Here is a 20,960-nt window from a genome sequence, read left to right as displayed (position 1 = left end):
TTTAATTTTTTTTATCAATCAAGTAGATTTATTTTCCAAGTCTTTAAATATTAGACATATTTATAATTAAGATTTTTTTTAAAAAATACTTGTCATCTTTAGCATGCACAAAGCTATATTATATTGGCTAATTAAGACAAGGAGCTTCACAATATTGGAGAATTTTAAGAGAGAGAGAGAGAGAGTTTGAAAAGCTTTGAAAAGAAGAAATCTTGAGAGAGAGAGAGAGAGAGAGAGAGAGAGAGAGAGAGAGAGAGAGAGACAAAGATCCAAAAAACCGTTGGCAAGAGGAATCTCACTCTTTTGCTTCAATCGTTTCATGGACATCAGTGGGGGAAATGGTCACATGAATTCACAGGAGGAGAAATGTTTGCTTTGGATGCAAATGGATGCCAAATATCAGGTCAAAAAACATTTCATATAATTTCTCTCTACTGCTACATTATTTTCTTATCATAATAAGAAACTTTTATTCAGCCAAAAAACTGATTTTTTTGAAAGATGAAGGCATTGTTTGAGTGGATAAGAAGATGAAGGCATCCATCCAATCGCAGTCCAATCACAGAGAAACTTATCTTAAAAGTCCAGAAACAAGTCCCACACTGACTGACTCTCCCTCCCACCTGACCTCACCATTGGTGGTGGATGTGGGCTTACAACATCATCTCTGCAACTGGCAAGGTAGGAGGAGAAAGTTATTGAGTGTAAATCCTTGGGGCACAGTTCACCATCCTTATCTTGAGGCCCTACCTCCATGGCTGGACCATTGCATGAATTATCCACATTCTTATCTTCAATTATGAAAGGGAATAATGGCTCAGCTACTAGCGAGAATGGTACCAGCAAGAGTTGGATCCAGTCATGTATGTTTGTTCACTGTCTCAGGCCTTTTCTTGGTTGTAGTTTCATGTGTCCTTCACATATCTGCTGTCTTGCCATGGAAGCTTGCAAGAGAAAGTGATGATCAGCTGTGCATTTTATCTCCTCTGATTCTATGGAACTTTATATAATATACAGTAAAAAATTGTCAATAACAATCTTGAGATGTGAAATTGCTCAAAATCTTGATTCCATGCAAAGGTTTTTGTTTTTGTTTTTCTTCTATGTTTCCCTCATCTGCAAATTCCACTTCAGTCAATTTAATTATTAGGTAAAACAAAAAATGATTGGTTTCATGATTTCAGATCACAGCATTTTCTTGACAAATCCTAGCAAAAGTCTTGCTCTTTATTATTCCTTTAGGATATAATTTGTTTCTGTCATCCAACTTAGTGACATTAATGAGTGCATGAATCATGTAAATAGTGGTGCATGAATCTTAGTGACATTAATGAGAAAGAATTATGAGGTTTAGAAAGTAAAGGAATCATTCATAAGAAGTGTGAATTCTGAACATGTAAGTCTGATACATTAGCCGGAAGGCACAACTCACTGTCCTCTTGTGGAGAGAGAGACTGGATTGCATGGATGCAAGCATCTCATTTTCAGATTGGAGCTACTGATGATGAAGAATACTTCACTATATTTGACATGCATCAGAAATTACCATGTTCTGAAATCTTGTTTTCTCACTGAAGAGCCAATCACTGGCAGCTCCTTTGCAGATCATTGCATGGTGAACCCTAAGGAATGTATGAGGAGCATGTCGATTTGTGGACGCACAAGGCACACCCCACAGGTTGGTTGAGACCGTCAACCACCCTCCGCATAAAGCTTGATGTTATCTGCCGCTGGCTGCTGCTCACCTCTGCGCCATTAATGTCGACCACAACCACTGGCTGTGATGAAACAGTGCGGAAGCCGAGGAGGAGAAGTTGGTGCAGAATTGATGCACCACCACATCAATCTGCTTCAACGAGATCGACTAAGAACACAACCGTGACATGCATGAAACATGGACATGGATCAATGGCCGCACAGGAGTTGGGCTGCATTAATGAAAGCAGCAACTTACAGGTCAAGCAGCGAAGGACATGGGTGGCCTACTCCATTCTGTGAGATGAATGAGTCGGTGATGCAGCACATGAAGTAGAATGAATGCATCATGGACAAGGAGAATTGTGATCCATGACAATTTGGTTGAAGCCTTCCGAAACCTTCAAGTGGGACTGCCTTGGTGGTTGGTACTTTGCCCCTGGCAGGCACCAGTCTCCTGCTCTCCTACTTCATCAACCGAAACAATCACCATCTCAGCTCATTAGGCCTTCGCAGATTCAAGAACAGGAGGAGATGGGTGACCAACCGAGCTGACATATAACTGCACTGGGCACCATCTGAAAGTGAAGCACAAAGGCAAGTTGGAGAACACAGAGTCCTTTGATTCAGAAGCTAAGCAACCAAAGACAAAACAATCCATCTCACAGGAGAGTTCACCACCAGATCAGGCAAGTCACAGTCTCCTAAATCAAAATCCAAGAACATGAAAGACACATGATGTACAACAATCATCACAAACAAAGACTTGTAGATAAGATGTGATGAAAGGAATCGAAGATTATTTAAGGAAAGAAAGGCATTGAAGAGTAGTGTCACTGTGGTGTTCTCCAAATAACTTTGACAAGCATCTAATTGTCCCTATCAAACTTGGAGTATCTAAATATCATGGCATATGAATCTTCTGAACTGACAAGGGGAAAGAAATATGCCAACCCCACTTATCAAAGCTATCAAAATTGTTGCAAATGATGTGGCCAAACACTAAGCAAAAGTGATAAAGAACAGACTTACCTACTGATATCAATGGATTGAATTTGATGACCTGATCATCCAAGCATTCAACTTGATGGGCCTTTAGATTTGGGTTTAATTTGCAATTTAACTTGCAACAGGTTTTATGGGCCAACACTAATATGATCATTTTATGAAATAACTTGTCAAATTCTACAGTTAAGCATGCAATTCAAATCCTATTACTCTTCACCAACTTTTCACTGTTCATCCAAGTTACACATAAGTTTCCATTGAAAAGAAATAAGCCATCTGGTAGATAACTCTCACAAAAAATTTAGGGAGTATTATTTCATATTAAATGACTGCCCAAAAAATGGCTTTATTTAATGTTTGTATAATCATGCAAGAAAACTATTAGCTTCTATATGGAAGTTGAAAGGATTAATCTAACCTCATCAACACATACATGGAGCATGATTTTGGATCAACTCTTATGTTGATTATGTTGATGAAGATGACAATTAGATGATTAAGAGCTGTAAGATTTATTTAAGGGTTCGAAATCTTATTTAATATTCTTAATACCTTAAATATTAATTTGATAGTGGTAATATCAAATTTATGAAATATTAAGGGTTTAAAATTTTATCTAATATATTTTACATATTTAAACATTGATATAACAATGGTGTGTCGTTCTCACTTCCATATAATTTTACATCATAAATATTTATCTGATGATAATATATCAGATCGAGAGTTTAACATCTCATCTGATATATTTTATATCTTAAAAATTAATTAATAATATAATTTAATGTCTTAAATATTGATTTAATAGTGATGTATGACTTACTTTTCGAAAATTGAAAGTTCGAAATCTCATTAAAAGTATTTTACTCATTAGTATGGTAGCTGTATAACATACACATATACCAAATGTTAGGATTCAATATATTTTATACCTTAAATATTGCTTGATGGTAATATATTAAACTCACATATTTGAAACCTTATTTCACATGTTTTTATTATTTTTACTAGATTTACTTATCATATTTAGAAAGGTATTAATTAGTTTAGTTGATAAATTTTTTTAATAAATTATCATAATATTTTTAACTTAAATCTTATTTTATCCACTTATCCTTTATAAAAAGAATATTTAGTTACTAACAATAGATCACCAAAGGTAAGTATTAAAACAAAAAACTCAAAAATTGCTCTTCAGAGGTGAGAGAGAGAAATTATGTGCCAACTATACCACTATTTCATTTAATTCAAGGAAAAAAAGAAGAAAAATAAATAAATATTAATTTAATTGTCCGAATCACCCAATACATGTCTCCGTGTCTTGGTTCGGTCAACCTGGGTGTCATTGGATGACAGAGTGGCTCCCACTGAAGTGCCCTCGGCCGTCGAGCAGTCGACGTCACATATGACCCGACCGTTCCATCGCCATCACCAAATTTATCCCACATTCCCAGGTTCTACCGTCCGTTCAGAACCTTTTAATCTATCCCGTACCCGCGGACCCCGACGGCCCATCCAAGCCGAGGCCCCACCCTTCTCTCCGAAACACATTTGCACTGCTGCGACTCCGCCGGATCATTGTACCATTAGTTTTAATCACTGACAGCTGGCGGAACAGTAAATGGCGTGCGCTCCAACAGCGGGCGCAGAGAGGCACTTTTCTTTTACTATTTCTGTCTCGCTGACCGATCCACCCGTGTGATGATTGGTGAGGTAAATCTTGCGGGCCCACGTGGGGCCGCCGGAGCAATCCGCTGACTACGAGGGTGGGGAAGCGGGCTCAGTCTCAGGCGGGATTAGGTGACCGTACCCCTGGGATATAATCCTCTGCCCGGTAAGCTTCTCCCCCGTCACCAGCCACCCAACATAACATAGTATAATCCGAGGAGAGAGAAAAGGAAAGCGAGACCTGTTCGGATCCTCTCCAAGTAATAGTTTTTGCCAACGGAGCTCAAACTAAAATCTGCACCTCTCTGACGGATATGAGCGGTTGAAAGAAGAAGAGGAAGATATTATTTAAAATATATTTTAGAGTGGATCCTCCTGCAGGAAACAAAAAGGCGGGCGAGCGGTGACGCCACCGATACCTTCGCCACCTTCCAAGATAGAGAAAAAAAAAAGAATTAAATAAATAAATTAAGAACACTAAGAGGCTGATAAATAGAGAAAATGAAAGATATCGGCATCCGCAACGCCGCTTCGTGTCGGAAACGCGACTTATTAGACGGCTTCTCGCAAGACGCTTTCTCCCCATTATTATTCTCTCCTTCAGTCTCATCGCCTTCCTGGTTCCGGCCGCTTGTTCTTAGGGTTCTTCTTCGGGCTCCGACCAGAGTAGACGCCGCGGGATCTGGGATCTTCGTTGTTTGTGTTCTACCTCGTTCTGATTCGGCATCGGCGGCGGTGGAGGCTTTCTTGAATTCAGTGTCGAGTATCGGGCGATCTACTCCGCGGATCGGAGCTTCGTGACGGGTGCGACTCGTTCTATTAGCGTTCCCTCCTGCGTTTGATGAGAATTGCATGTTATCGCGTCAATGCTTCGTTTATTCGGATTTGATTTGGTTCCGTCTCGTTGATCTTTTAGTTATGTGGACTCGCGGCGATCCGAGCTTTCGGACGCCCAGGTTTCGTTAAGAGGAGGATGGATTAAGCAAAAAGAAAAAATAAGGTTATTTTAGAAAACTTTGTGTTATTATCTTGATTCTTGAAATTAATTTGGATGAAAAGACCGAAATTTGAATCTATAAATTGAAGCTGACAAGGGTATTGGTGCTGCTTTCTTGGGTGCGATTTAGCCACTAATTGATATGGTGATTTTTCAGATGATTATGGATAATTTAGTTTAAAAGTATGCTGTTAGGACATCATAAAGAAAGTAATTTTTCTGATAGATGAAGGTTTTTGAGGCAGAGAGAACTGTTTCTGTTGGAGGTCTGGAACTTCTGGATTTGGGAATCTTAGAAACACCAGAGCAATAACAAAATTGATCAAATAAATTTGTTTACAGGTTCGTGTTTCGGTTTGTCTTTGAAGTTATACGTCAAGATGAAATTCATTGGGTTAGGTATATGTTTCTGTACCTTGGTAGAATCAACATTGGTAAATCACCCGGAATCATCTGATGTTTGCACAAGTAAAATAGTTGGAGAAGCCCATCTTTGGCAGACAGTTGATTCCATGTATGAAATTAATGGTCTTTCAAAGCACTATGTGATGTTCGAAAATTCTTGGTTTTCTTGTTTGCTTCAGATTAGAGTAGTTGTCCTTTTTTATGCAACTAATGTGCTGAATTCCTCTTATCTGTAAGACCACATTGATGGCTTAGAATAAAGGCATTTTGCAATTTAAGAACATAATCTATAGGACACCGTTTATACCAAGATGCACTAAAGGTACATATTTTAAAAGGGAACTTTGATATGCCTACATTTCAGAAATTTCAATACATGGTAGATAAAATTTCCACTTCTGTTCCATGCTTTTTATAATGCCTAATAGATATTTGTAATATGCAGAATTCGTTATTATGCTGACAACATCTGATGGGCCCTGTTGAGTGATGTTCCTTGTCACTTGTAAGATATTGCTCTCTTTGTTCAGTATTTGTGATCTGTACTCATGTCCTGAGGCACCAGTCGAAGAAGAGCTATGCAGAATTCTGCCAACAACCCTCAAGATATTACCTCACCAAGAGGATCACTGCAGCAATATGTTCGCCGTTTGAGCAGCAAAAAGTCTCAAACAACAAAAGGTCAGCATTCATCTCCGATTGTTTTCCCAGACAAAAGAGGCAAAGCAAAATCATTGAAGAAGAGTGATGCTGATGTTGCAAATGAAGACCTTGAGAAAGTAAAGCCCAATGAGCACAGGATTGATATCGGGGATGAAAAATCTGATTTGCTAGGGTATGAAGTTTTCTCTGGGAAGCTTGCTTTGGATAAAAAAGCTAAAAGTGTTAGTGTCAATGAGCAAACAGGATCAGGAACTGGAAACCCTGATAAACTTGAAGCAAAACTGACAAGCAAGGCCCTGATCTGGGGTTCTAGTATTCTAAATCTTGATGATATCATTTCTGTAAGTATCTTAATTGCTTTATTCTATTAAAGCTATTCCTACATTTTACATTGCTTAAGACCCATTTTGTTCTGTTTTAACTTTGGCAGGTGTCTTACTGTGCTGGTTTAAGGCATTTTACTGTCCATGCATATCCTACTAAAAGGAGGTCATGTGGACTTTCTTGTGTTCTGAAGCCACAAAGAGTTCAGAGGGACTTCCGTTTCTTAGCTTCGAATTCAGAAGAAGCCGTTCAGTGGATACAGGGCTTTGCAGATCAGCAATGTTTTGTAAATTGTTTACCTCATCCCATGATGTCCAATAAGAAGCAGGAATCTGATATTCTGTCCCATGAACCTCTGTATGATATACCATATATCAAATGCAGAAGTCCCCCAAGCCTACTTGTGATACTGAATCCTCGCTCTGGACATGGTCGATCGAGTAAAGTATTCCATGGAAAAGTTGAACCAATTTTTAAGGTGTGCAATATATAGTAAAATTGATTGTTATAAAGGATTTAAAGGAAATTGTTCTTTTCTGTGTGATTTCTGTATCTTTATCCTTGATAAATTCCACTTGTTTATGGCTATTATGGATTTTGTTATATTTCTATTGAACTAGTCTATTTTAAGCATGAAATAATGATTCTTTCTAGTTTTAGGAGGTCTGGATTTGGTTGGATTATAGGATTTATCTATGCTGAAGTAGAATTTTAGCATGTTGAGACATTAGGTTCCTTGAGGTTATTAATGCTCATAGCTGAGGAGAATTATTGAGCTCACTTTAATATTATATGTAATACTTTAATATTATATGAAGGTCTCATTTGATCATGAAGAAGTTCCTTTGAGGTTCATTACCCAAGAAGAACTGCAGCAATGGATACCCTATGGAGGACGTGTGATTAGTTAGCTAAAAAATATATGAATTCCCTCGTCATTCAGCCTCACATTCTCACATTGGAGTCCATAAGGTGTATGGTAGAAGTATAAAATGTAGTTATATTTACAATAATATATGTAAAATTCCCTGCAATTCTTTATGTAATTAATTAATTTTTGAATTTAGTCAATCTTTATTCTTCCCTAATATGGCCTAATTATGTACCACTAAGATACACCTTAAATATTGGATTTTTTTTTTACCAACTCACCTACATGGCTTTGTGGCTTCACTTGCCACCATGTAATTTAGAAATATGCCAGCTATTCAACTATTATTTCTGAAGAATAATAAGGATTCTTGAGTATACATGAAAATTTTCATATGTGACTAAACCAATTAATGCTTAATTGGACATCATGACAATTGCCTACAAGAAGTGAATAGCTTAGTTTTAATTTGATCGAATATATTTATAACTAGTTGCATCATAAACTTTTATGTAAATTTAACACAACTTGGTCTAAAGTAATTGTAGGATGCATCAAATTAAATGAACAAGATACAAAACTTTGGTGAAAGATATGAATTTCATTAACTTAGCTTTTTTATGCTGAATTATGAAGCAATATTCCTGATGCCAAAGCAACGTTCTCCTGGGCTGGGTACATGCAAAATTTAATGCAGCAACTTTAGTTGGAATATATATGACTATTTTATTGTCTTTACTGTCTTTATCTGGACAAGTAGCTTGTTTATTTGGCAGTGATTTCAATAGGCGCTCGGGCGCTCGCCTAGGCGCTCGGGCGAGGCGAGGCGAGGCCCGAGCGCCTCGCTTCATGTCCAGGCGCCTCACTTCAAAGAGGCGCCGCCTAGGCGCTCGCCCGAGCCCAGGCGTCGGGCGCTTCGGGCGAGCGCCTGGGTTAAACCAGGCGACCGAACCTGATTTTTAGGTCTGGTTCGGTCCTGGTTCGGTTGTTAGTTGGTTCAATCGAACCAACTAAACCGATATAACCCCAACCCTAACCTGCTGCCGCTGCCGCTGCCGCTGCCGATCCCGATCGCGATCGCGATCTCGCTGCTCGTCGCTCCTGCTCCCGCTGCCGCTGCTCGCGCCTCCCGCGAGCCTTCCCGTTGCTCGCGCCTCCCTCGAGCCCTCCCGCTGCTCGCACCTCCCGCGAGCCCTCCCGCTGCTCGCGCCTCCTACGAGCCCTCCCGCGAGCCTTCCCGCTGCTCGCGCCTCCCTCGAGCCCTCCCACTGCTCGCGCCTCCCGCGAGCCCTCCCGCTGCTCGTGCCTTCCGCTCCCTTTCCCTTTCCCGCTGCCGTCGCCGCCGCTGCTGCTGCCGTCGCTCGCCGCTGCTGTTGCCGCCGCTCACCGCTCGCCGCTGCTGTTGCCGCCGCTCGCCGCTGCTTCCTCGTTTCTCCATCAGGCTCAGTATACTCTTAATATTAAGTTTATTTGAATTTTGAAATGATTAATTTTCTGTTAATAGATTAATAATATATTATTTTGATTTTAATATTGTTAATTTTTATTTATTTGAAATTATTAATTATATTATATATTTTTATATTTTAGCGCCTCGCTTCGCTCGGGCGAGCGCCTAGCGCCTCGGGCGTTTGTGGACCTTGGCGCCTTTTGGCGCCTAGCGCTTTTTAAATCACTGTTATTTGGTGACAACTGCATTTGGCAACTGGTCTATTGTATCCATAATACTTTCAGATGTATTTGCATCTTTGGTTTGGGTTGTGATTCATGATAATTTATTAATATTACTTGTACCTGCTCGGAAGATCCATCTTATTTAGCATATTTTCTGTGGCTATCGAAATTGCCCTTTCTTACTTCCTGGTTTTGATGAATAACGATCATTATAATTCTTAGGTATGTTTTCTTAATGATAGAAAGCTGGTAACAGCTTGCAGGTTTTAAAATGGAAGTAGTTAAGACGACATATGCTGGTCATGCAAAAAACCTTGCTTCTACAGTTGATTTCAGCATGTGTCCTGATGGTATGTAGCTCAAGTTCACTTTTTTTAACGTTTCTCTTAACCATTTTGGTCCTCATTGTTGTGTCTAAAATGTTCTTTCAGGAATTGTATGTGTTGGCGGTGATGGAATTGTTAATGAGGTTAGTTATTTTTACCATGTTTTTGTTTATGCCCATATGCTTTGAGTTCCCTTTGCGCAAATTATCTGAGATAATGTGGTTAACCTTTTGAGAAATCAAGAATGTTAAAGAGAAAGCTTATTCAATGAATCTGCAAGGTTTAAGAGCAACTTGTGCCTTAATTTTCCTGGGAGAAATGCAAGCAAGTGCTCTCCTCTTTCTGAAAGAGGTCAATTGCTAGTTGAAGTACTAACAAACTAATCGACAAATAATAATACTTTGTTAAAAATATAATTTTATGATAACCTATTAATATAGTTATGCATAAAATACCTCTATATGTGAAGTGTGAATGATATCAACTTGTCTATGTACAAAAAACATTTAATTATCCACTTGGTTAAATTTATTTCATATAAAGAGAATGATATCTAACCATATGGATTCAAGACTTACATACTTACATATATATATATATATATATATATATATATATATGTATATATGTATATGTATGTATGTATACATATGTATACATATATACATATATATATACATACATATATACATACATATATACAAAAACATTTCACAGTCTGGTCTACTCCTATGGTAAGTGGCTCCATTCTGAGTTCGCCATTGATGTGGTACCTTGGACTCTTGTTTTCCATTATAGTTTGTTGCTCCCTGCTTCAACCTTAATGTAGTCCACCAGTCTAAACATTCATATTGCTGATCGGATTGCAATTTCCTTGTCTCTGAATTTTTCACTAGTTAAAGCAAAATCTTGACGGCGCTTCCTTGGTTTTATGATATTGAATATAACCATGGAAGTTGATCTTACACTACAGCGCTTCCTTGGTTTGATGATATTGAATATATGACCATGGTGGTTGATCTTACACTACGACTGATTTTTAAGTTCTTGGAAGGTCCTCAGTTGCGTTGGTTGCCTTTGCAAAGAATTATCATTCATTTTTACTAGTGAGACTTCAAGTTGAATCTGGTCACAAAAAATTTTCCTATTCTTCCAAGAAGCCTTCATATCTTGGAGTTTGCAGACCTAGTCGAAGGATAAAATGTGGAAGATGGTCAGTTATGTTAACATAATTGACATAGTCAATTTTCATAATCTAGTTAAGATTTTAATTCTTTGATCATAGTTAAAAACCTTTCCTTTTTGTTATTTTTTCGTTGACTTAATTGTCTCCATCTCCCTCTCCTCACCCCCTCACCCCTCTCTCTCATGTCTTTATGTTTTTATAGATTTCATCCTTCACTAGGTTATGATTTCCTCCTTTTTGTTCATCTGATTGCAGGGCATAGTATGTTCTCTTACATGTTTGCTGGCTTATATTTATTGTCCTTCTAGTGAATAATAAATCTCCCATCTTTCTAATTTTCCATGCATGTGGAGTACTCTTAGGATACAGTCAAATGAAAACGAAAAGAGAATAATTCCTTTTTCCTTTCTGATTCTTATTATTCTGGTATTGGCATTACATTTTTCCTTCATCTTGGTTGTGTACTCGACACGTAGCTCTCCTCATGATTCATGTAATAGATGATTTTCTACTAGACTTCTCCATGATCTGCGTAAAATGTTGTCTGCGTAAAATGTTGATCATATGTGTTTCAGCATCTTAACATAGATGGTCTTGTTGTTTCTTTGTTCTTGCCCCAACAATGTATATGCCTTTCAAGTATGCCAAGATGGGAGGCTATCTAGGAATAGATACGCATAGAAGTTCTTCATGCATTCAGCATTTTGTTTTGCTTCAAGTTTTAGTGTTTGTTATTGCTGTCAGCATTGATAATTCTAATTTCTAAGTATCAGATATCTAAACATTTTTAAACCTGAAAAATCCTTTAGCAGTTCACTCATGCTTTTTTAAGTCACATCAGAAGTCATTTGCTTAACATTTCTTTGAAATTATCATCTACCCCTCTATGATTATTTTATCTACAATGCATATGTAGAAATATAGTTGTGATGTTTATTTAAAAAACTTATTTAAATATGTAGTTTAAATGATGATGCAGGTGCTTAATGGTCTTCTAAGTAGAGAGAACCAAAAGGAATCGATTTCTATTCCGATTGGTGTCATTCCTGCTGGTTCTGATAATTCACTCATTTGGACTGTTTTGGGAATTAGAGATCCTATTTCTGCTGCAATGGCCATTGTAAAGGTACTGTATTGTTAGTACAGAAATACAACACATAAAAGCTTTATGTTGCCTTTTCGTTCTCCTCTTTTTACTAATATGCAATTCTCAAGTTTTTGAACCAATTATAATCACGTGTCAGACTAGAAAAAATTTTCTGATGTTGTTCTGTTGATATAATGATGTCTAAAACAAGATATGACCTAGTATGATCCTGATTATCTGTGTGTGTGTGTGTGTGTGTGTAAAGACATAGAAAGAGATATAGTTATGTGCTTTGGCCTAGGCAACCATTGCCATTAAAGGTGATGCCTTAACTGGGTCTGACATGTTAATATATTAGGAACATTCCATAATGCATATCTGAATTGCGTATATGTTTGAGAGAATTCTTTGTTATGTCTTGCATAAGGACAAGTCATGTTTTCCAACTTTCTCTTGGATTAATGATATTCCTTTTTGTTGGTGAACTAAAAGCAAACTTGTGTTTTGCTGCTTGCTTAACAAGGGCATCTATAAGGGGTTCTGTCAGGGACACCTGCAAAAATGATAAAAGGGGATGAATGGATCCTAGCTTTTGCACTATACATTCAGACATCTCCACGATATTGACACATGTTTTCTCCTCCAATTATTCAAATACATGTAAATGACCTGAACTATCTCAATGGAATTCAAAGCCAACATATCGTATGTGAAACCTTCATGGTTATTCAGTATTATCATCTTAAGGTGTTTGGATCACAAGAGGAACAAGACATTTATTTATTTTATTATATACTTTGATAAGGTAAATGTGCCATTTCAAGTTTATAGCCAGGTGTCTCACTAAAATCAGCAACAAATATGTGCCTTTCTTTGTCCAGATATTTTGTGTAGTATTATATTGTGTGCACTATACAATGCTTTTAATGTCTATTGCTGTAAAATTTTAAGTGAGTAGTTTATCTATCTAGGAAGGAAAGCTCTCTTTCAAGCCCAGTTCATCTTGAGTGCTTTACACAAGTTACATTTTTGTATCTTTGTTCAACAGAGTAGCACGTAGGATCCCATATCTTGGCACTTCTTTATTTGACTATATGATTAGGATATTAAGAAACTTGTATGGTACCTGTGTTGACAAGACACGGCAAGAACACTGGGTGTGGTAGATGCGCTAGACTTGGTTGGAATCTGTAACTGGGCAAGAGTAAACGAAAAATAGACCTGCCTGTTGGGACTGATTCTGGCCAATTAGCAGAAGATTATTGGGAGGAGAAAAAAAGAGAGGATATACCTTTATTGATCTGCTGTAGCGACTGTTGCAGTGCCACTATCCCGTGCTACTGCTAAGATGGTGTGCCACACCACTGTTAGCTGAAGACAAACAATTCTAGAAGATATAGAACGTTCTGTAACAGTAAGCGTTGCATGGTAGTATTGTGGAGATACAGAGACGGGGTCCCTGTGGTGACAGAAAAACAGAGGACTACCAAATTTATCTTTTAAGATCTTAATTTCCTTTAATTCTCGGAGACTGCTTGCAGCCATAGGCATGCTCTTCGTTTTAGGATTTATTCCCATTATTATTTTGGCACTGACTGCAACCACAAGCAGGCTTAATTCTGACTGACAGTCAGACCCACAGGCATGCTATTGGTCTTGGATCTTTGTTTAAATCAATTCCCTAGTATTGATCAGAGCCACCAGTGTGTTCTTAGTTATAAGAGTTTTGCTTCCATTAATTCCTTAAACTGATTGTGACCACAGGTAACCTCTCAGATCCCAGGTTTCCGTCATAGCTATGTTTAAAGCAACAAACAATTTTCATGTAAATGTGCATGGGTAAGGTGTGAATGCTGAGTCAATGGTTTAAATTAGAGAGGAAGAAGTTGAAGATGACTATAATTTTTGTAAGTTTCAGCTTTATATTGAAATAAAATAAGGTTGAGAGCATGACTATGTGAAACAAAATTAATTGAAGGATCCAGGTTTATGGTTGGAATTAGATGAGCAATTAGTGAAAGGCCAAGGGTTCGACTAGTGATATCGCTTTGCAAAATGATGCTGTGGAAACGTTCTCTGAATGGATCTGGCATGTTGATCAAGATCATGATTTGATGGTGTTGGATTGTTCAGTTCAGAGTTTAGTATACCATTGTTGAACATTTGTTTATGTCTCCTATAAATTTATGCCGTTATTTCTCATATTTGATGGTTTATTTTTTTCTGTAATACAGGGGGGACTCACTGCTACTGATGTTCTTACTGTTAAATGGATCCAGAATGGGATAACTCATTATGGGACAACAGTTTCATATTTTGGTTTTCTCAGTGATGGTAATTTCATTAATTTATCATGCTGGATATTTGTTGGCAATATAGTAGTTATCGTCAATTTTGCTGCATTACCCCTTATCTATTATGCTACCTATACCTATATTTTTTGCACAATAAACAAATTGCTATATGTTATGCGAACTTTGATTACAAAGTTGGTAATCACATTCTTAAAACCTCTACTCTTTCACTATGGTACCATATTGTTGATGAGTGATTCTGGCAAGCCAATCTGTGTTCCCCAGATTGGAACTAGTTAATTTTGTATTTTGTGAGTTAGATTTACCAAATCTTTATCTTTCTTTTATTGAGTGGCTATTCCTAGTACCTTGTTGAAGATACACACATTGCTTCTTCAGTCATGCCATTATAATATTCAGAAAAAATCAGTTATCTATGTTTATCACATTCTTATGTTTAATTAGGAGGAAAAAAGTATGAAGACATCATTTTAAATGGGAATATTTCGTGTTTAAATAATGACTACTTTAAATCTTTCTAGATAAGATAATTTGAATATGGTGATCATCTAGGGGTGAGTTTTCAAGTCATAATAAGGTTGCTTGTCTGCAACATAGGTAATCGAGGTTCAAGTCGCAGGAATAGTTTCTGTAATTACAAGAGTAAGGCTAGATACATTCACCTTCCCAAACCCCATTTGGCAGGAGCCTTGAGCACTGGGTTTGTTATTCTATCTAATTTTTGGATGTTGCAACTCCTTCGTTATGGGTTCAATATAGGTTAGGGAACATTCATATATAAACTGGGCAAGATGGTTATGAGCACAGTTAATCTGTTATACTTATTCTTTAGGTTGTGTCAGATTAGACCCAATGGTTGTGTCAATTAGCATGTGTCAGCACATATCTGGGATGTACTGGGCTAGAAAGGTTTCAACCTGTGCGATGTTTGTTCATGTCAATTGTGCCTACATATGGTTAAGGTCAGATTTGGATTTATATTGGACGGTAAAAGCACATGCTGATAAACATAAGGGCATATGTCAACTGTCATAACATAGAGCTACACCATGCCTGAATGGTATCTACTTGTTCTCATGCCAAAAACCAAGAATATTTGTTTAGATCTACTAGGAAAGCCACCCTGCAATGCTAGTGAGGATGTTCGTGGCAGCTATAGAAAACACTAAATTTATTTACTAAAGTACAAGGGATAACCAATTAGATGGCTTCTGTGATCTCTCTGAGATAGGATATGACCCTCCCTATCAGTTCCAGTTCAAGGAGAATTGGCCTCCCAAGGATTAAAGAGAGAGAGAAGACACAACACACTACTAAAAGACTTTTTTTCTATCACAGTAAAGAAATAAACAATACTAAACAATAATCTCTCAGACTTATACGTCATATTTGGCAAACTTAAATAAGTTTCAGGGAAAGAGTTTCTTTTTCTCGAGGTCTCAGGTTTCCACAATATCCTCTCTAAAGACACATCTAGAATTTGCTAAGCATAAATCTTAATAGCTTAAGCACTCCCCAACCTACCTGTCTATAACTAAAATAAGGCTCGAACACAACTTAAATTATGACCAAACTCGACCTAAATAGCAACTAAAAAACGTGTGTGTGTGTGTTTATATATACATATATATATATATATATATGTATATATGTATATATATATATGTGTGTGTGTATATATATATATATATATATATATATATATATATATATATATATATATATATATATAATGTCCGAAGATAACATGAATAGAAAATCAGACCAAAACCAGTGATTTAAAAAGCGCTAGGTGCCAAAAGGCGCCAAGGTCCAAAAACGCCCGAGGCGTTAGGCGCTCGCCCGAGCGAAATGAGACGCTAACATATAAAAATATATAATATAATTAATAAATATAATTATTTAAAATTTTAAATAAAAATATGCTATTAAATTAAGAAAATCTAAGATACAAAATCACAATGTCACATTAACAAAAAGTTTCAAAATTCAAAACAATAAAATTTTACATCAAAATAAAAATTAGCAACATTAAAATCAAAATAATATATTATTAATCTATTAACAGTATTGAAAATTAATCATTTCAAAATTCAAATAAACTTAATATTAAGAGTATACTGAATACTGAGCCTGACGGAGAAACGAGGAAGCAGCGGCGAACGGCAGCGGGAAAGGGAAAGGGAGCGGGAGGCGCGAGCAGTGGGAGGGCTCGCGGGAGTCGCGAGCAACGGGAGGGCTCGCGGGAGTCGCGAGCAGCGGGAAGGCTCGCGGGAGTCGCGAGCAGCGGGAGGGCTCGTGGGAGGCGTGAGCAGCTGGAGGGCTCGCGGGAGGCGCGAGCAGCAACAGCGACGAGCAGCAGCAGCGGGAGCAGGAGCGACGAGCAGCGAGATCGGGAGCGGCAACGGCAGCGGGTTAGGGTTGGGTAAGGGTTATATCGGTTTAGTTGGTTCGATTGAACCAACTAACGACCGAACCAGACCTAAAATCCTGGTTCGGTCACTTGGTTTACCCAGGCGCTCGCCCGAAGCGCCCAACGCCTGGGCTCGGGCGAGCGCCCAGGCGGCGCCTGTTTGAAGCGCGCCGCCTGGGACATTAGCGAGGCGCTCGGGCCTTGCCTCGCCTCGCCTCGCCCGAGCGCCTCTTTCAATCACTGACCAAAACAACATTGTTTAGGATCAGCCAAGTTGGGGTCCTTGCATGGGTGGTTTGAGGTTCAACTGTTGTCTAGTAGTTCATTCCCCTTGCTGTTTTGTCACTGAGTTAACTAATTTCATTAAACTATCCTATTCGTAGTTTTGTGCAGTATTTGGAGCATTTGCCTAAGATAATCAGCATAATCTTTGTATACAGAATTGTTGTGTATATGTTTTCTATCCAACACTTTGGGTTACTGTTAAAGTCTAAAGTACTTTATATTAGCTTAGGAAACCATGAGAACAAAATACCAGGCCACATGCTAATGCCCTTTTTATGTGAACCATGATGGAATAGTTATAATGTATACGACTGATAAAGCGGAGACTTCTTGCACTTTGAAGTCATTGGAACTGACATCCCTGGGTCGATAAGCAATGGTGATGGGCAGAATAATGTTTCTTCGGCAACAATGGAGTACTAATTTGAAAATAAAACAAAAAGGCAAAATCTTGTATTGCCTTTGTTTTCCATGCTATGGATAAGTCCCTTCTGGCCTAGTTTTCATGGCTGGCAAATTGTTAACTTTATGAGTAGTAAATGTTACTTTTTTCTGTTCTGCTTCTTTTTCTTGTCAGATAGGCAATGTCAATGAAGTTTATTTTAAACACAGCTCTCGATTGATGTATACTTCTTTTTTTTCCTTTTCCAGAAAAAGGTGAGCTAGTGTCAATAGTTTGAATACTACATATTTTCTGTTCAAAATTTTATGTGTATGTCACCAAGTGATGCTAGTTCTTGTAGAAGTACAATGTCCTACCATCTAGCATGCCAAGAAACCACAAACAGAGTTGTCCAAGATATCCTGCCTCTATGTAAATTAAATTGCAATTATTTATGCATGAACATGCAGATTTTTTTGTTAATAAATCGTAGTCAATATGCAATTCTAATTAGTGATTGTTGTATCTTGATTTATTTTGCTATAAACCATGCAGTTCTGGAGCTCTCTGAGAAGTATCAGAAACGCTTTGGTCCTTTGCGCTATTTCGTGGCTGGGTTTCTTAAGTTTCTTTGCTTGCCAAAGTACAACTTTGACTTGGAGTATCTCCCGAAGGCTCAGGTGATAAATGCAGAAGGAAAAAGCTCAGAAGATCAACAAAAAATTGACATGTCAGACTTTTATACAGACATAATGCGGAGGTCAAGAAAAGAAGGCCTTACCAGAGCATCTAGTTTGTCTAGTATTGACTCCATTATGAGTCCAAGTAGAATGTCTGGAGGGGATGTGGATGCTACTGGTAGCACAATCGCAAGCAGTGAGCCATCAGAGTATGTCCGTGGACTTAATCCAAAAGTAAAACGGTTATCTTTAGGGAGAAGTAATTTAGTGGCTGAGCCAGATGAAGTGCTTCACCCCCAACCTCACTTGTCTGTCAATTCTAACTGGCCAAGGACCAGATCAAAATCTAGAACTGATAGAAGTTGGACTGGAATGACTGCTACAACTGACGCCAGGTGTTCTTGGGCACCCACCGCTTTGTATGACAAAGAAGACATATCATCAACAATATCTGATCCAGGACCTATCTGGGATACTGAGCCAAAGTGGGATACTGAGCCTAACTGGGAAACTGAGAATCCCATTGAGTTGTCAGGGCCACCTGATGACATAGAGTTAGGGTTGAAGAAGGAACCTGTTCCAAGCTTAGATGAAAAGTGGGTTGTTAAAAAAGGCCAATTTCTTGCTGTTTTGGTATGCAATCATTCATGCAAAACTGTTCAGAGTCTAAGTTCCCAGGTCGTTGCACCAAAAGCAGAGCATGATGATAACAGTTTGGATTTGCTATTGATCAATGGGAGTGGAAGAATGAGGTTGTTGAGATTCTTTATGTACTTGCAGTTTGGTCGGCATCTTTCTCTGCCATATGTTGACTACGTTAAGGTATAGCAATACTACTCTTTATTTCCTCTCAAGCATAGAATCTTTCTTTATGTTTAGTACTTTAGTACAGTTTTTAAACTTATGTTTGTTTCTTGTAGAAAATTGTCTTGTGGGGTAACCCAGCCTCTTCTGATCTTCCTTTTAGTTTCTCGTGCTTGCCAAAAGTAGATTTTGATGTTCTTCATGAGTTTCTTGAGATGTATTTGTCGAATGCTGATTTAATTTGCTTTTGCCAGATATGGTAAAGCATGTAAAACAATTAGAAATGGAGTTGCTTTGCATGCGGAAAGTAGTTTTAACAATTCAAACTTAATAATTCTTTTTTGCTTTATTCAATGCTGCTCTTATGTCCTTTTTATATCTTATATTACAAACAACTTAATCTGCTTATGATATGGATGTTCTGATTTTAAATTTTTTGTTCGGAAAATGTAGTATCCTTCTGCTCATAATAGCATCTGTTTCCATAGTTCTTTATTTTATGGTGACTGGACCACCATCATGAACTCAGCTCTTTGTGCTATCAAATTTCAACAGACATGAGACCTTATTCTTGACATTGCAGGTGAGGTCTGTAAAGCTTAGGCCTGCTGCAAACACGAACGGTGGGTGTGGTATTGACGGGGAACTTATTCATGTTGATGGACAAGCCTTTTGTTCCTTGCTACCGGATCAGTTTAGACTGATTGGCCGCCCTGCCAAGGATCGTGCATAGTAGTTGCTGTGTTTATACGAGTCCTTGGCTTTTTGGCTTCGACGACTCATAAGAGATGTGGTAACTAACTACTCGGAGCAGTCAACTCTACTATAACTTGGATCTGCCGCTTGTTTGTAGGTCTCTGTATATTTAAGTGCCTTTGAAGCACGGCGAGCAATCAATTTTTTTCTTTTCCCCGTCACTTAAATCGGTAATCACCTTTTGCTTCTCTTCACCACCTGCTGTCCATCCCTTCTGTTACAGGTTTTTTCTCTCTGCCCCTAATAGTCTATTAGATGAAACCCGAGTTCATTTTTTTGTATGTACTTGTATATTTTAGCACTTCTCTGGATGCTACTTGCATGAACAGCTATGTATTTGTATGCTAATTCAACACCATGTTCTATGACATTCTGGTTATATATTTATATACATTGGAAACAACCAAATGTAGACAGACAGATTATGTACATCATCTGCACTCTGAAACCTCTTATTAATTTCTTTTAATAAAACCTTGAACCATGAATACAATCTTACATGTCCATATGTTATGAACATTTAAACATTTAGATGATGCTACTGTTCTCCAACACATGCACCTATTAAAGCTATGGAATCATCAAACATGGCACTCCAATCTTAAATTGACTGATGGTTCTCAGACCACCAATGGACGGGCCCTATTTCACAACATATATACTTACATACAGCTAGTCCAACCAAACCTATGGATAAGAGAATCTCTCTCTCTCTCTCTCTCTCTCTTGTATGGCAAATGAATCTTACTTTGCTGTACTTGCTTCATCTTCCACAATGCTGTAGCTTCTGTATCACTGTCAGATGAGAGCGGGACTGTGATTTAACGATGGTGGCGAAGTTACATGTTGGCTTTGGACAAGTAGGCCACCTGGAAAGGTCAGTGGATACTATTGGCATACATGATGACACCTGCAGATATTGCAATGCATTCCTAGACCATCTTTTACTATTTGATGTAGAAATCCGCTCCATTCTTATTCTGTATGAAGAACACATTTGAACCTTTTTGACTCTGTCGCAAACTGAGTCGATGCTGAGAATATCTGCCAGAATTGACATAAAAATAATCGGGGAATAGTCAAAAGATAGATGGCTGCATGTCGGCGATGGATATATTTGTTCTTTGACTTTGTGAACGAAAAATGGGCTTTCAATCAATTTTATCCGTATGATTTAAAGAGAACCCCTTCTTTAGGTGGATGAATACGCTGAAGTATCTGTTGCCTGCAGCAGTATACTCCCTGCGGAGGAATAAAAAGTGTTTATTTTGGAGCACTTCTCATCTCTTTCATCAACGAAAGCATATGCTGTGAGGCATTCATATTGATTTATAATATCTGATGACTCTTTTAGAGGAATACATTTTTCCAAAACAGTAAATTCCATGATGACGGCCACATTGATCAAAGCAACCTCTGCC

At 38.0% G+C, this 20,960-nt stretch overlaps 1 protein-coding gene across 1 annotated transcript; it reads left to right on the top strand.

Annotated features, from left to right (window-relative positions):
• Positions 1-4,898: 4,898 nt before the first annotated feature.
• Positions 4,899-19,930, top strand: LOC135610444 (sphingoid long-chain bases kinase 1-like). Its single transcript, XM_065104955.1, has 9 exons — positions 4,899-5,175; positions 6,219-6,777; positions 6,867-7,238; positions 9,562-9,655; positions 9,737-9,774; positions 11,797-11,943; positions 14,139-14,238; positions 17,855-18,801; positions 19,367-19,930. The coding sequence occupies exons 2-9, from the start codon at positions 6,352-6,354 to the stop codon at positions 19,514-19,516; spliced, it is 2,274 nt and encodes a 757-aa protein (XP_064961027.1). The 5' UTR covers positions 4,899-5,175; positions 6,219-6,351; the 3' UTR covers positions 19,517-19,930.
• Positions 19,931-20,960: the final 1,030 nt, after the last annotated feature.

The sequence above is a fragment of the Musa acuminata genome, chromosome BXJ2-4, assembly GCF_036884655.1.
Source record: "Musa acuminata AAA Group cultivar baxijiao chromosome BXJ2-4, Cavendish_Baxijiao_AAA, whole genome shotgun sequence".
Classification (NCBI taxonomy): Eukaryota; Viridiplantae; Streptophyta; class Magnoliopsida; order Zingiberales; family Musaceae; genus Musa; species Musa acuminata.
Note: the sequence above shows the minus strand (reverse complement) of the source record. Positions and strands in the feature narration are given on the sequence as shown.

What these genes read in the sequence shown, in the direction of transcription:
- LOC135610444 (XM_065104955.1), top strand. Translation starts at nt 6,352, where the DNA reads ATGCAGAATTCTGCCAACAACCCTCAAGATATTACCTCACCAAGAGGA. An exon ending in AAGTTGAACCAATTTTTAAG is followed by an intron (nt 7,239 to 9,561) that starts GTGTGCAATATA and finishes AGCTGGTAACAG; the next exon opens with CTTGCAGGTTTTAAAATGGA. An exon ending in CTGCAATGGCCATTGTAAAG is followed by an intron (nt 11,944 to 14,138) that starts GTACTGTATTGT and finishes TCTGTAATACAG; the next exon opens with GGGGGACTCACTGCTACTGA.